This window comes from Papio anubis, chromosome 5, assembly GCF_008728515.1.
Source record: "Papio anubis isolate 15944 chromosome 5, Panubis1.0, whole genome shotgun sequence".
In the NCBI taxonomy this organism is placed as follows: domain Eukaryota; kingdom Metazoa; phylum Chordata; class Mammalia; order Primates; family Cercopithecidae; genus Papio; species Papio anubis.
Genome location: NC_044980.1, coordinates 115,507,913 through 115,525,317, shown reverse-complemented (window position 1 = coordinate 115,525,317; position 17,405 = coordinate 115,507,913). Strand labels below are relative to the sequence as shown.

At 39.1% G+C, this 17,405-nt stretch overlaps 1 protein-coding gene across 1 annotated transcript; it reads right to left on the bottom strand.

Annotated features, from left to right (window-relative positions):
• Nucleotides 1–12,256: 12,256 nt before the first annotated feature.
• LOC101012476 (arginine-fifty homeobox-like) lies at nt 12,257–16,874 on the bottom strand. Its single transcript, XM_031666826.1, is given in 4 exon segments — nt 12,257–12,774; nt 12,777–13,496; nt 13,499–13,561; nt 16,775–16,874. Coding segments are annotated over 4 exon segments (1,023 nt in total). The 3' UTR covers nt 12,257–12,634.
• Nucleotides 16,875–17,405: the final 531 nt, after the last annotated feature.

Genomic DNA, 17,405 nt, shown 5'->3' with positions numbered 1-17,405 from the left:
ACCTATTGAATCAGAATCAACATTTTTAACAAGATCCCCAGGGGACAATTATAAAAATTAAAGCCTGAGAAACACTTGATCTAGAATCTATATAGATGGTCATGTCTTGGTAATCGGTTATAGGAGAAAACAGAGGATATTGAAATATTGTATCTTGAATTTTTAAAAGCTCAGATTTTCCTTTTCTTAATCTTACATATTTTAATAATAAGAATAATCAATTTCTTTTTTACTGTGACAATTTTTCTTTTTTCTTTTTTTTTTTTTTTTGAGACAGAGTCTCGCTCTGTCGCCCGGGCTGGAGTGTAGTGGCCGGATCTCAGCTCACTGCAAGCTCCGCCTCCCGGGTTCACGCCATTCTCCGGCCTCAGCCTCCCGAGTAGCTGGGACTACAGACGCCCGCCACCTCGCCCGGCTAGTTTTTGTATTTCTTAATAGAGACGGGGTTTCACCATGTTAGCCAGGATGGTCTCGATCTCCTGACCTCGTGATCCGCCCGTCTCGGCCTCCCAAAGTGCTGGGATTACAGGCTTGAGCCACCGCGCCCGGCCCGACAATTTTTCTTAAAGTGGCCTTAGCAGATGAATCTTCTGGAGTATTAATTAAAATTCATATTCCTCAACCATACTTTAGTTTTACAAAATAGAAGACATGTCCTGGAATCTGCATTTTTAACAAGCATCTTGGTGATTCTCATACATTTTAGCCTAAAGATGAAGAATGTTTGTCTTGAAGATAGTTTTTCTCTATTTTAAATCTTTGGATTTGCCCTTGACCATTAACATCTGTTAATGTTCTAATGAAGAAACTGGAGTGAAAATTAATGCTATCAGAAGAAAAACACTGAATAAGCTTTACTATAAATTAATAGTATGTTTTTAAGTTTAATTACTGGATAGAGTTACTTAGGGATGTAGTCTCTTCTTTTGATATTTCTGATATTAGCAGATCTAAAACCAGAAAGACAACTTTTCTGAAACCCATAAAAATCTTAGAGAAAGGGCCCTAACTTATGTTGGACAAGATCCTTGTTTTCTCATGTTATTATTTTCCCACCCAATTATTTTTCTATCAAGAATACAAAATATTATAAAAAATTGAAAATGGGATTCAGGAGAACTCATCCCTTCGTTTTTGCTCATGACTTCCTCTCTTCATTTTGTTGAGGTTGTGGGAGGGCTGCCAAGAAATCCACACTGGTTAACAAATGGCTAATTGACAGTCACCCATCTGTTGATGTGATTTTGGCTGTTTTCAGGTAGAGTCAATGATCATTAAGTTTTGTCTCCCCTCATGGGGGAAAGCTGTGACATACTGATTACCTGTCAGTGTTAGAAAGATTTCTGACTTGTTACTTATGCAGACTAAACAAATCTTTCTTTAGGTTAGTGGTCCTGTCCCACATCTAGTTTCTATCTAAATCCATAAAGTTAAATTATTTTTATAATAGCAAGCAAGTATTGCATTTTTTTTTGTTTTGTTTAGAAAAATGTAGCTGTGCCTGGAGAGGTATTGCAATTTTTAACAGTAGTGGCATACACCTTGTGGTTCATATTTTGAAATATTGCAGAAATAGGTAAATGGCAAATCATGATTTCCCCTTCTAAATTTAAGCATTTTACCCCGTCTGCATCCTGTGTTTTCTCATATGCCTTGTGATCTCTTCAGTATATAAAATATACAAGAGCATTTTCAGGGTGAGAGGGGAAAGATGCAAGTGTGATGCTGTAATCTCTTCTTAGTTGAGAGCCTTGACTAGACACGGCCCAGAGAGTTTAGTTTTGAAGCAAGACATAGCTAGTGACAACCAAGCTTTGAGGTTTTGTGTGAACATAACTTTTCTTTTTGGACAATGTTTCTGTGGCAACGTGGAATATCAGCATGGCTGTATGCTCTGCTCTTGTTTCACTTCTCTACCTTTTTTTTTTTTTTTTTTTTGAGACAGAGTCTCACTCTGTTGCACAGGCTGGGGTGCAGTGGCATGATCTCGGCTCACTGCAACCTCTGCCTCCCAGGTTCAAGTGATTCTCTTGCCTCAGCCTCCTAAGTAGCTAGGATTACAGGCATGCACAGTGGTGCCCAGCCATTTTTTTGTATTTTTAGTAGAGATTGGGTTTCACCATGTTGGCCAGGCTGATCTCAAACTCCTGACCTCAAGTGATCTGCGAGCCTCGGCCTCCAAAAATGCTGGAATTACAGACGTGAACCACTGCACCCGGCCTCACTACCTTCTTGTACTTAACTAATTACTACTTCTTTTCCTTGTGAAGTTGAAGTTGGCCTCATGTTAAGGCTGTGATCCATATGTAATCAGTCTATTTTCAGCAACTTTCTGTTTTCAGGAATGAACATGTAGGTCTTATCTAAGTCTTTTTTTGTTTTTGAGATGGAGTTTCGCTCTTGTTGCCCAGGCTGGAGTGCAATGGCGCAATCTCAGCTTACCACAACCTCTGCCTCCCAGGTTCAAGCGATTGTCCTGCCTCAGCCTTCAAAGTAGCTGGGATTACAGGCATGTGCCACCACGCCCAGCTAATTTTGTATTTTTAGTAGAGATGAGGTTTCTCCATGTTGGTCAGCCTGGTCAGGACCTCAGGTGATCCACCCGCCTCAGCCTCCGAAAGTGCTGAGATTACAGGTGTGAGCCACCGCGCCTGGCCTTATCTAAGTCTTTAGAGTGATTTAGGTTAATTAAAAACATTTAGAATGATTACTTCTGAGACAAAGGAAGCAAAATCTGCCACATAAACACTAAATTATCTTATAACCATACATTCAATGGGTTTATTGTGTACATACTATATACCAGGAACAGTGCTAAGTACTGGGGATATCATGCTTAGCAAATCAGATATGGTCTTTGTTTCCATGTAACTTAGATTATAATGGGAGAGATGGGCATTAATCAAATGATCATACAAATAAATACAGTTTTAACGTGATGAGTATCAGGCTGGTTCAGGAAGTTTTCTTTAAAGAAGAGATGTTTGAATTGAGATTTGAAGGAAGGGTGAGTTAATTTAGTGAAAGAGAAAAGAAAACCAATTCAGGCAGGACAAACAGAAAGATGGTACTTTTTTTTTAATTGAAAAAAAAAAAAAAAAAAAAGAAATACTGGGGCCAGGTGTGGTGGCTCACGCCTGTAATCTCAGCACTTTGGGAGGCCAAGTTGAGAGGATTGCTTGAGGCCAGGAGTTTGAAACCAGCCTAGGCAACATAGCAAAACCCTGTCTCTACAAAGAAATTAGCCAGGTGTGGTGGCATGTGCCTTTGGTCCCAGATACCAGGGAGGCTGAGATGGGAGGATCCGTTGAGCCCAGGGGTTTGAGGCTAAAGTAAGCTATAATAATATCACTGCACTCCAGCCTGTGTGGAAGAGCTGGACCCTGTCTCTTATTTAAAAAAAAAAAAAAGAAAGAAAAAAAAGGAATACTGTCGAGTGCCTAGTTTTGGTTGGAGAGGATCATGAGTTGAATTTCAAACATGTAGAATTGGAAATAACATGGGGATACTTAAGAAATGATGTGACCTGGGCAGATTTCTAGACTGTTAAAATAAATTTGTGATTCCATATTAATTTTATTACTGTGAAAAATGCCATTGGACTTTTGATAGGGATTGCATTAAATTTGTAGATTGCTTTGGGTGGTATGGATGTTCTTACAATATTAACTCTTTCAGTCTATGAACATGGGATATCTATTCATTGAGGTGCCTTCTTCAATTTCTTTCATTGAAGTTTTGTAGTTTTCAGTGTATAGATCTTTCACCTCCTTGGTTAAATTTATTCCTATTTTATTTTGGGGATGCTATTGTAAATGGGATTGTTTTCTTGATTTCTTTTTTGGATGGTTCATTGCTAGTGTATAAAAAGGCTACCGATTTTTGAATGTGGATTTCACATCCTGTAACTGTACCGAATTTATTTATTAGTTCTAACCGTTTTTATGAAATCTTTGGGGTTTTCTATATATTAGATTATGTCATCTGTAAGCAGAGACAACTTAACTTTTTCCTTTCCAATTTTGGATGGCTTTTCTTTCTTTTTCTTGCCTAATTGCTCTGGCTAGGACTACACTACTATGCCTGGTACTATGTTGAATGGAAGTGGTGAGAATGGGCACCCTTTTCTTGTTCCTGATTCAACACTTTTTTTTCAAAGTGAAAGTAACTTTATTAAGAAAGTAAAGGAATAAAAGAATGGCTACTGTATAGACAGAGCAGCCCTGATTCAACATGTTGAATGAATTCTTGAACATTACAGCTAAAGTCATCAGGATGACAGGAAGACTTGCATTGCAGAACCAGGCGGCGAACCAGAGCCAAGGCTTTGGTGATGGAGGAAGAATGACAAGGGAGGTTGATGAGAATAGCAAAGACAGAAGTAGAGAATTAATGAGCCAAACACCACCAGCCTCAGGATTTTTTTTTTTTTTTTTTTTTTTAAATAAGATTGGAGGAGCACTAGTCTGAGTGAAGTGTTCTTACCTGAGATCCAGGCTTTATTTAGAGCCAGTGGTAACGGGCACTGGGAGAAGAGATTTAGGATTTGGGAGTGTTTACTGGTTCTGAAGTGTCATTCATTGAGAAGAAAGCAGAATAGGTACCATTGTCTCTATTATTTTCTCTTTTAACAGATGAAGAAACAGAGGCTTGGAAAGAATAAATGATTTCTCAAGTCTACTGAGCCAATAGGCAGTGAAGCCAGGACAAAAATCTAGGTCATCTGATTTCTAGCCCAATTCTCTTCCCATTCCCTCATGAAGCATCAAAGCAAAGTTATTAAGCAGTAAAGCCAAGTTTTCTAAGTCTATCTGTCTTCCAGTTTGCTCAAAGACATTTGTTGTTTCATGTATTCTGATTAAAGTTTGTGATGACAAAGTTTGTTTTGTTAACTATAAGCTCTTTTTATAAATGTTTTGAGTGGCCCCAAATGATTTTCTGAATTCTGGCATCATTTGTCTCAAACAAGCAAATTGGAAACCAGGAACTATAATACCTATGAGGTATGTCTTGGATAGGGAAGGGAAATGAGCAACGAGAATAATATTTTCCCACTGAAAGGCACTTAAATTCTTGTTTTAGGAGTTCATGTGAGAACATGTGCTTAATGAACACTTTCGATGTAACACACTCTCCCACCTCCCCAAATGAAGAGTAAACCAAATTGTAGAGAAGACATAGGTAACAACTATTTTCTTAAGATAATTTATGTCTTATTTTTTTCTATCTCCAATTACTACATTTGAAATCTGTTCTTTCATTAGTGCCAATTTTATTTTACTAAAATGTATTTGGGAAGGCTATGTACATGCAAAATTTAGCATTAGACTTTTCTTTCTACACCTAAATATATCTGGAAGGGTCATTAAACTGGAAAATTTTAGAATGGATTTATCCCTGATTCAAATCCTTAAGGGGGGGGTGTGTGTGTGTGTGTGTCCCAAAGTGCATGTTTTAGTAGAGTGAAACCCATCTGTGAAAATGTTTCCTACCTATTGATAATTAGTCATGAGTCACCTGCATTTTTGTATGCCAATTAGGTCTAGGCCTGTTTGAAGTGCTGATAGAACCAGTTCTTATTCACAGAGGCAATTGGTTTGTTGGAACTATTTGAATGATTCAACTGCTTCCACAGTAAATGCATTACTGTGTGATTAAGTTTAATATGCTCCTGACATTCATCAAACAACATAGCATATCACACTTTGAGAACGAATACTCTGGACAGTCTTTCAAACTTAATTCTCCATCTGGAATGGAAATAAGAAACCACAGTTGATACAAAGAAAGTATTGAATTGGAAAGATTTCGGAAAAATCTTCTTTAGGGCTTGCTGGGCAAACTAGTAGTCTAACCTTCTGGGAAAAGAATTAGGTAGCTCACTAGAGGTTCAGTTCTACACTCATTGTTCACTTATAACTTGGAATGTTAGAATCTATGCTGCATCCAGCATTGAACATGAAACAGGTAAAATAAATAGAACAAAGCATTCAATTAAAAAAAATTCCCACTGCCTGTTTTTATTTTAAACTGGTGATTTGGAAGCAATAAATATTTTCACTTTTACTTTATGAAAGTAAGTTCATTTCCTCTCTTTTAAAGGCTGAATCAAGTGGATAACTTATTTTTTTAATTTTTAAAAGATTTTTCAGTGTGCTGTTTCCTTTTTTCCCCCCTTCAAATTTTAAGTTCCAGGGTACATGTGCAGTACATGCAGTTTTGTTATATAGGTAAGCATGTGCCATGGTGGATCGCTACCAGAACCTCCAAATCACCTGGGTATTAAGTCCAGCATCCATTAGCTATTCTTTCTGATGCTCTCCCTCCCCCACCCCCAACAGGCTGCAGTGTGTGTTGTTTCCCCCATGTGTCCATGTGTTCTCATCGTTCAGCTCCCACTTACAGTGAGAACAGGCGGTGTTTGGTTTTCTGTTCACGCATTCATTTGCTGAGGATAATGGCTTCCAGCTCCATCCATGTCCCTGGAAAGGACATGATCTTGTTCCTTTTTATGGCTGCATAGTATTCCATGGTGTACACGTACCCAAGTGGATAATTTAAAAACAGCAAGTTTGTAATTGGCAAGATGATAAAGATAAAATAAAAAGAGCAAAATCAAGACTATAAAAGATGTAAGAGGTCCAATATGCAGGAGTTAGTGTAGTGTGTGTAGGGTGAGTGTGACACTAAGTATATTTATAGAACTTAGTTTGAATTGATTTTATTGTTTCTACAACAAATATCCACCCTTATTGCTGAAAACTATTTAAAATCATATATTTGCGTATTTATCATATAAAGTACATATTTAACTCCTTTATTAACATTAATGCATATCATTATACAAAACAAATACCCATGGTGCTTTTTGTATGACCTGATTAAAAGTTGGTGGGTGTGTGTGTGTGTGTGTGTGTGTGTGTGTGTGTGTGTTTGGTATGGTTTTAAAGATTCATTGATTTATTTGTATACTGTATCTAGAGGTATAAAAAATATTGGGTAACCTCAGTTATTTTTAATTTTAGTAACTTTTAAAGTGACTTTTTTGTTCTTTTTTTCTTAGTAACATTATTGGCATTTACAGGATTTTTAGCTTTCTCTTTTTTCTCCTTAGTATCTTATTTTTTTATTTATAAACATTCATATGCTATACTATGCTAATGTTGGCTATAATTTAACTGTTATTCACTGCTTTGACTCTAGTTTCCTAATTGAATGTAGCAGAGGTTATAAAAGATGAGATTTACTCTGCTTAGCACCCTTCAGAAAAGTAGATACTGTAACTTCCTTTAATAATTTATCTTTGTTTAACAATTCTTACTCTCAGTAAATTCTTTGTATTTCTTAGCTAAATCTCATATGGGAATCAACCCTGTTCATATATTAATTGTCTTCTCCAATTGTTTTGGTTTGTTTTCTTTTGTGGGTTCTGCCCAAGGTAATCCTATAATGAAATGTGGAAATAAATAGTCCAAATGCACACAGAAGAATCACCCTCCAGTTCTTCAGTGTTCTTTTTCTCCTTGGCATATTACAAACATTGGAGTTTAAGAGGTGAGATCTGGGGTCAAGAACACTATATTTCCAATCCTAGCTTAGTCTCTTACCAGGTGGTGATGTGATTTTGTTTAGTCTCAGTTTTCCCCTCTCAGAAATGGTGGGAATAATGATTACACTCTCATTTGGATGTGGTAAGGATTATATGACATAATGTTTAACATACTACTTGGCACTATATAAGTGCTCAGAATAAATTATACAACAATTCTAGTCCAGATATTGAAATACTTAAAATATATAATATTAAACATTTATTTTAGTTTGATGAAATATCAGAGCAGAAAAATAAGAAGTTCTTATTTAACATGTCTATGTGTGAATAAATTGAATGTGGGGAATTTGAACGTGTTAGCTCATTTTCAAATAAAGCCTCTGTAAATAACTAGGACTTACACAGTAAAACAATACCCCAAGTGAAAAATTATACTCCATATATAAACTATATATTGCACAAGTTACCCAGAAGTGATGTATAAAGATATTTAATATCCTGGAACTTATTCAACTACAACTGTGATGCTATACACAAGTTGAGTTCTTACTCCTGGGTAATAGTACTTTCATTTATATAGCATTTTACAAGGCCCTTTCACATACCTTAGCACATTTTATCTTCACAAAAATCTTGCAAGACAGGCAGAACACGTGTTATTACCCTTACTTCGCAAGGGGAGAAAACCAAGTTTGGAGAAGGAAAGTAACTTGCTTAAAGGCCACAGAGTTTCTGACAGGGTAAGAACTCCCTTTCCATCACTAGTTCTGGGATCTCCCCCCTCATGGTGCCTCTCTGCCAGCCTCAGTAATGACAAGGTTTAGCGTTGAGATAAGAGATCAGAGAAGGGAAGGTGTTTGTACTTTTTGTTGCCATCTGCCAGGCTCTGTATTTGTAAAAGATCGTGGGCCAAACACCTCTGGCATGCTCCTTCCCACTGTCTCTAGTTTCCTGTTCCTCGGGACTCTACCTATATAGGTAAATGTCTCAAGATGGCACCATGAGACTGACACATGAGTGCTCAGAGGTGAGAAAGAGGGGGCTAGATAGAGTTTCCAACACGAGGAAGGAAGAGAACGAGTCTTTGGAGAAGGGGAGATGAGAGTAGGGAGACCGTATCTGTAGTGCTCTTTCTAGCCATGAAAGAACCTCCATGCCTCCCAATTCTGAGGCATCTGCTATTTACTAAGGCAGAGAGCAAGTAACAATGATCTATTCCTTCTTGGAGAGCTGATTTTTTCTAGGATCAGTGGAAGTGAACAATTTTTTTTTTTTTTTTTTTAAGAAGAGAGATTTATTTCTTACAGTTCTGAAGGCTGGGAAGTCTTCCAGCCTCAAATGGAAGATGGAGGGGCCATATCTGGCCAGGGCCTTCATGTTTCATCCTCTCATGGCAGAAGGAAGGGAGAGGAGGAGGGGAGAGAGAGAGAGAGAGAGAGAGACAGACAGAGAGAGAGAGAGAGAGAGAGAGAGAGAGAGAGAGAGACCGGTGGGGGTGGGAATAAAGATTTGGAGAAGAAGAGGGCCGAACCCATCCTTTTATCAGGAACCCACTTCTGAGATAACTAACCCACTCCCACAACAATGGCATTAATCCATTCATGGGGGTTCTGCCTAGTACCTCTTAAAGGCCCCACCTCTCTGCGCTGTTGCTTGGGGGATTAAGTTTCCAATGCGTGAGCTGTGGGGGACACATTCATACCATAGCAAGCTCTATTCACAGCATCTATTTCTTGTGGAGTCAGATGAGGTATTCCGTGTCTTCCTAGGAATTTGTCCATTTCATTTATCTAATTTGTTGGTGTTCAATTCTTCATATTATTTCTTTCTAAAAATTTTTATTTCTATAAGGTTGGTAATAAAATCTTGACTTTTGTTTCTGATTCTAGTAATTTGAGTCTTTTTGGGGGTTGGTCAATCTAGCTAAATGTTTGCCATTTTGTTGAGCTTTTCAAAGAACCACCTTTTGATTTCATAATTTTTTTCTCTATTACTTTTCTATTCTCTATTTCATTTATTTCTACTCTGGGCTTTCCTTCTTTCTGCTTTCTTTGGACTGTTATTATCAATTATTGAGAGTGTTGTATGAATATGCCACATTATGACTATGTATTGGTGAAGTTTTCTTAAGAACTTTAATTTCTGTTAAAATTTGCCTCATATATTTTGAGTATATGTTAAGTATATACAAGTTCGGAGTTATATATTTCAGGTTAATTGTTCCTTTTGTTGTTGTCTAATATACTTTATTTCTAAAAAACTGTTTTGGCCAGGCGAGGTGGCTCACACCTGCAATCTCAGCCCTTTGGGAGGCTGAGGTGGGAGGATCACTTGAGCTCAGGAGTTTGAGGCCAGCCTGAGCAACATGGCAAAACCCCATCTCTACTAAAAATACAAAAACTAGCCTGGCACGGTGGCATACACCTGTAGTCCCAACCACTTGGGAGGCTAAGGCAGCAGAATCGTTTGAACTCTGGAGGCAAAGGTTGCAGTGAGCCGAGATTGCACTACTGCACTCCAGCCTGGGCGACAGAGCAAGGCTCCATCTCAATAAAAAAGTTTTGCCTTAAAGTTTAATTTGACTAATATTAGTAAAACTATGCCAGCTTCCTTCCTGTATGAAACTTATTGATCTGAGACCTTTTAAAAATATATATGTAAGTATTTGAAGCTATAAATTTCATTCTTAGCATTGATTTAGCTTCATCCCATGTTTTGGTTTGTTGTGCTTCTGTTTTTGTTTTTGTTTTTTTCAGTTAAAAGTGTTTTCCAATTTTACTTACGATTTCTTCTATTTATTTATTTATTGAGATGGTATCACTGTGTTGCTCAACCTGGAGTGCAGTGGCACAGTCACTGCTCACTGCAGCCTCGACCTCTGTGGCTCGGGGTATGGATCCTCTCACCTCAGCCTCCTGAGTAGCTGGGAGCATGGGCTCTGGCTGCCATGTCCAGCCAATTTTCCATTTTCTGCAGAGACAGAGTTTTGCCATGTTGCTCAGACTGTGATTTCCCATTTAACCATTGGTTATTTAGGAATGTATTGTTTAATATCCACATATTTGTGAATTTCCCAAATTTTCTTCCACTATTGATTTCTAATTTCATTCCATCGTGTTTGGAGAACACACTGCGTGATTTCAATCCTTGCGATTCTCCTGCCTTAGCCTCCCGAGTAGCTGGGACCACAGGCATGCATCACCACGCCCAGCCAATTTATTTGGTACTTTTAGTAGAGACGAGGCTTCACCATGCTGGCCAGGATGGTCTTGATCTCCTGACCCCATGATCCACCCGCCTTGACCTCCCAAAGTGCCAGGACCACAGGCATAAGCCACTGTGCCCGGCCTATTCAAAACATTTTCTATGTCTTTTTTTAAGTTTTTGAAGTTTTCTCCACAGAGGTATTAATTTTCTTCGTGAATTCCTAGGTACTTTTACATTTTTTATTGAGAGGTACTTACCTTATGTTTCTTTATTACTGGTGTTCAGAAATGATATTAATTTTTTAGAATGATCACGTGGCTGGAAAATGTGCTAAAATGTCATTCTAAAAGTTTGACTATTTATTTTGTTAATTTTGCGAGTTTATCATCTCACCTTCAAAAATCTGTTTTTATTTCTTCCTGTGCTAGTTTTTACACCTCTTATTATGTCTGGACCATTGTACTATATATATATATTTTCATTATACTATATTAAAACTAGTGGTGATAGTAATTTCCCCTCAAATTTGGACTGAAAGTCCCCTTTAAAAAAACCCCAAATTCAGCCTGGGCAACATGGCGAAACCACTTCTCCACTAAAAATACAAAAATTAGCCAGGCATGGTGGCACGCATTTGTAGTCCCAGACACTCAGAAGGCTGAGGTGGGAGGATTGTTTGAGCCCAGGAGGCAGAGGCTGCAGTGAGCCAAGATGGTGCCACTGCACTCCAGCCTGGAAGCAGAGTGCTGTCTCCAAAAACAAAACAAAACAAAACAAAAAACAAAAAACAAACAAACAAAAAAACCCTAAAAATTGGAAACAAAAGGTAAGTTTATAACTTTCTCTCATTAAAAGTGGATGATAGTGTATACTCACTTCCGCAACACATATACTAAAATCAGAATGATACAGAGAGAAAAGTGGATGATGGCTTCTCTGGTTACCTTGAAAAAAAAAATTCTTTTGAACTGGATAACCCAGCTGGGTGCGATGGCTCACTCCTGTATTCCTAGCACTTTGGGAGGCTGAGGCAGGTGGATGACGTTAAGTCCAGGAGTTCGAGACCAGCCTGGGCAACATGCAAAACTTTGCCTCCACGAAAAATACAAAAATTGGCTGGGCTCGGTGGCTCATGCCTGCAATCCCACACCATGGGAGGTCAAAGTGGGCGAATCATTGGAGGTCAGGAGTTCGAGACCAGCCTGGGCAACATGGTGAAACCCTGTCTCCACCAAAAACACAAAAATTATCCGGGCATGGTGGCATGCACCTGTAATCCCAGCCACTAAGGGGGCTGAGGCAGGAGAACCACCTGAACCTCGGGAGGTGGAGGTTGCAGTGAGCCAAGATTCTGCCACTGCACTCCAGCCTGGGTGACAGTGCGAGACTCTGTCTCAAAAAACAAAAAACAAACAAAAAATTAGCCGAGTGTGGTGGCGGGCACTTGTAGTCCCAGCTACTCAGGAGGCTGAGGTGGGAGGATCACATGAGCCCAGGAGGTCAAGGCTTTGGTGAGCCATGATTGTGCCACTGCATTCCAGCCTGGGTGACAGAGTGAGTCCTAGTTTTAAAATAATAAAGTGGATAACCCCCAAAACCACTGTCCTACTTTTAGAAACTCCAGGATAGTTTTGGGAGGGGAATTTTGGAGTCTCATTGGCCATGTAAGGGACTAGGAAGGCTTCTCAGGGAGAATTGTGGGGCTGATTGCGTAGTGCCCAGCTCTACTTGGAAATCTCTTTTCACAACATTTCCATGGAAATCAGAGACACAGACCCAGATGTTTGGGTTAAAACGAGACAAAGGAAACAATAGTTATGTACAAGAGGCAAGAAGACCTCTTTTTAAAATGGTCCATATTTATTAGTACTCTGGTCAGAGAAATTCAAAGTCTACCGTATTGGAGGTTTTCTGGAATTCCAGGCTGTCTGTTAGACTGTAGGCTTCAAAGCTTTGGCTTGTCATACTGGGCCACGTTTGTGTGGGAGATAGGCCTACAGCTGGACCAGCAAAGTGCTGAGAGAGAAATCCTGTCCTCCTACCTGGTACCTTGTGGGTGAGAGATACTGATACAGACAGTGGAAAGAAGAGCTGGATATCTCATTCTCATCAGGAAGATTGTACCGTTCTATGATTTGGGATATGTCATAGGCATCGGAGTACAAAGCAGGAACTGGGGCCACCAGCCTCTCCCATTGAGTATCTTGCATTTGGAAGTCACCTGTGGGACTTTCAGTGAAGGTAGAATTCCAGGCCCAGTTGGAAGGGTCTAAGGGCTGAGGTGGAAGGGAGCTGTAGAAATCTGAAACCACAGGAGAAAAAGCATAAAGACTGGGGGGTGTTCAGGGGAAAGTGGGCACATTCTTCTTGAATGGAAGGATCTTGTTTGCTTGCTTTGCTGATTGCTGCTGCTTCAATCTGAATTGCCAGTTCCTGAACCAAGCCTTTACTGTTGACTCCAGTAGGTTGAGTTTCAAAGCTAGTTTCTCCTGAAGGTTTCTATCTGGGAACACAGTCTGGCTAAACAGAGCTTCTAGCTCTTCATACTGTTGGTGGATGAACGAAGTACGTTTTTGATGCCTTCTCCATGTTGCTGTAGTCCCAGCTACTAGGGAGGCTGAGGTGAGAAGATCACTTGAAGCTGGGAGGTTGAGGCTGCAGTGAGTGGAGACCATGCCACTGCACTCCAGCTTGGATGACAGAGTGAAACTGGGACTAACTGGATCCTGTGGTGGTTCACCTTCATGTTGGAATCATTCCTGTTGATGATGGGTCTGAGTGGAAATTCTCTGGCTGGAAATTCTGTTCATCATGGTTTCTCAAATCTGTCATGAATCCCCTTAGACTAACCATTTTCAGTCCTGCGTGGTGTGTCTCTCGCTGGAAATGCAGTTTCCTTAGTGTATCCAAAAGTTTTAAAATAACAGCCGTATCCAACTCAACAATAAAAGAACAAATAACCCAATTAAACAATGGGCAAAGATGTGAATAGACATTTCTTCTAAGAAGATACATAAGTGGCCAATAAGCACATGAAAAAGATGCTCAATAAATATCATTAGTCACTAGGGAAATGCAAATCAAACCCACAACAAGATACCACTTCACACTCACCAGGATGGTGAATTAAAAAGACAGACAATGACAAGTGTTGGTAAGGATGTGGAAAAATTGGGATACTCATGCTTTGCTTGTGGGAATGTAAAATGGTGCAACAGCTTTGGGAAACAGTTTGGCATTTCCTCCTAAAGTTAAACAGAGTTACCATTCGATCCTGCAGTCCCACTTCTGGATGTATACCCAAGAGAATTGGAAACATATGTTCACACAAAAACTTCTATACTAATAATGTATACATTATATCTATACAATGGAATATCATTCAGCCATAAAAAGGAAAGAAGTATGAATACTTGATACGACAGGAATGAACCTTGAAAGCATTATGCTCCGTAGACACAAAAGGCCATATATTATATGATTCCACTTATATGACATGTCTGAAATAGACAAATCCATAGAGACAGAAAGTAGGTTAGCGATTGCCAGGGGCTGGAGGGGAAGGGGAAAGGGAGTGACTAATGGATATGAGGCTTATTTTGAGCTGATAAAAATGTTCTGGAATTAGATAGTGATGGTTGTACAACTTTGTGAATGTACTGAATGCACCAAACTGCACATTTTAAATGGGTGAATTTTATGATATTTGGATCACTGTATATCTCAGTAAAAAATCCTTATCCAAGATGATGATAACACCTAACATTTATTGAAGGGTAGTGTAAGAAATTGTGCTACAAGTTTTATGAATTATTTAATTCTCTTAACAGTCACAGGGGTATGTGACTCTTATTATTTCTACCTTACAGAGGGGGAAACTGAGGCTTACAGAGAGTTACTAATTTGTCTACATCACACAGCTTTTAATGCCAGACTTCAGTTTTGGTTTGATACCAGACTTGGGTTTTTACCACTATGCGCTAGAGCCTCTGTAATAAGCATGACTAGGCTTTGAATAATTTCCTGTTCTCTCTGTATTTGGGTCACTGGGTTCACCTTTGGTGTTTTTGGACCTTTTGATATTTTATTCCTTCAGGATTCTATAATTGGATGCTCTAGTGACCAGGAATAGGGAAAGATCTGTCTGGCAGTCCACTCCTCATCTCTCACTTCAATAAAGGACTTTGTTGAAGGCCAACTCCATCCCCTGTTTGCTCAAACATAATTCACTTGGAACAGCTCTTTGGATACTTCAATCTAAATGAAAGCCCTCCTTTTAGAGGTTCTCCTTGAACTGTATCCTTCTTTTTTATGGCACCTATTACAGTCAAGTAAAAATTTGATTAATAGCTTTCTTCCTCACTAGCCTACAAACTTCGTGATATTAGGGACCAATATAGTTTGAATGTTTGTTGCCTCCAAATCTCATGTTGAAATTTTGAGCTCCAGTGTTGAAGGTGAGCCCTAGTGGGAGGTGTTTGAGTCATGGAGGCTGATCTTTCATGAAAAGCTTTGTGCTGTCCTCATGGTAATGAGTGTCTTCTCAGTCTATTAGTTACCAGGAGATTTGATTGTTAAAAAAGAGCCTGACACCTTCTCTCCTCCCTCTTTCTCCCTCTCTCATCATACGATACATGGGTTCCCCTTTGCCTTCCACCATGAGTAGAAGCAGTCTGAAGTCCTCACAGGAAGCAGATGCTGGCGCTGTGCTTCTTGAATAAATTAGCCTCAGGTGTTCCTTTATCACAATGCAAATGAACTGAGGCAGGAACCTGTCTGCTTTGCTCAGAAAGTAGCCCTGAGCACACAGTAAGTACTCGATAAGTATCAATTGAATAACTAAACACCAGCACAGTGTGAAGATGTCTGCCATTTTCACACTTCTCTACTGTCCTCTACTATACAGGGTTCCTTTTTAGAAATGTCTATGTTATTCCTCTGGCTTCTGGATCCAGTGCTTAAGCTCAGCATGGGAGTGCTTCAAGGCCACTGCTGGCTTGCACTGTCGGAAAGTGACGCACTAGTGGAAGGCTTTGGCTTCGGTTCTAACCTCAGAGACTTCTCTAAATGTTTCCCATGTGTTGTGCTCCTTCACTCTGACTGGTATTTTGGCTATCACCTAATTCCTTGCCTCCACTAGCCCTTATGACTGTTCATAATAATATTTCCCATGAGCTCCCCTATGATGCTAAAAAATTTTACACCTGGCAAATCTAACGCCACCACCTAACTGGTTAAGCATGTACACGGCAATATTCCCAGAATAGAAGCAAGCTGAACAATCCCGAAATGTTAATTTCCCTAGGTTATACAGCAAATAAGTGATAGAACCAGAATGAGAAACTTACTAGATTCTGAACTTTTTAAGGGATCTGTTTTGTGTATTTGTTTTCCTTACCATGCCCGGCACAGTCCCTGGCACTATTAGGAACTCATTAAATATTTCTTAAATAGAATCCAAAATTCTTTCTGGAGGGGACTCACATTCTCTTTTGCTTCAACAGATTCTCAAACCCCTCAATATATCTCCCCTCAACTACTCTTTCTAAGTTTTTATAAGTTTTTAGATGTGATTGGAGCACCCAAATTCCAATGATACCTAACTAAACCCACCAAGAGTCCCACTTTCTCATTTTTCATGTTACTATTGTTGGTGCCACCATTTTTTATTCACCCAAGGTTGAAATCCACTTTTTAAATCTTTTTTATTCCACAACGAGTGGTTAAGTCCTATAGATTCTCCTTGTATAAAACCTTTGTGTTTTTCTTCATTTTCCACTGCTACCAGCCCAATGTAGACTCTCATTATCTTTCAACTAGACTCTGTGATAACAGCTTCTGATTTTCCCCACCTCTGAGCTCTCTCAAATGTGCTAGAGAATGGTTATTTTTTCTGGAATAATTTTTCTTACTCTGATAGGCTTTTCTCAAAAACTTTCAACAACTCCCCACACTATTTTGTCCAAATTCAAATCCCATGGAATCCAAAGTCCTTCAAAAGTGATTACAGCTTACTTTTTTGTCTTGATCTCTGCCTTTTAGGAGCACAATTCTCTGGGCAAACCAAAAGGTCCTCTTCAGCATTCCCTGGGCATTCCCTAATTCCCCACTTCATGCTACCTATGATTTATTCCTTATGCAAAAATGTCTATATCATGGCCTGAACATCGCAAATGAAAGCTCATCCCAGAATTTTTTCTTGATTCCTGCCCCCAAATGAGGTCTTGTCATCTTTTGACTTCGGAATGAGGAGTCAAATTTTTGTCACTCTTCTGTGGCATATCTGCTGTGTGTTGTAATTCATGGTGTGGATGGTATCTCCCCTAGGAGACAATCAAGTCAGATCCATGACTTACACAATTTTGTACCCTGTACCACTAAGCTAGTGCCTTTTAAATAGCAATTGTGGAATTTAAATAGCTCGTTTTTTTTAATCATTCATTTCTTCTATTTACATACTAAAAATCATTTCTTTGTATTCAGCATCTTACAAAGCTGATAAGTCATGTATCTAAAGCTCATTGCTCAGTTCCTTCATATACTCTATGGACATAAAACTGTTTAATAAACAGACAACATACAGAATGGGGGAAAAGCTTTGCAATCCATGCATCTGACAAATGTCTAATATCCAACATCTATAAAG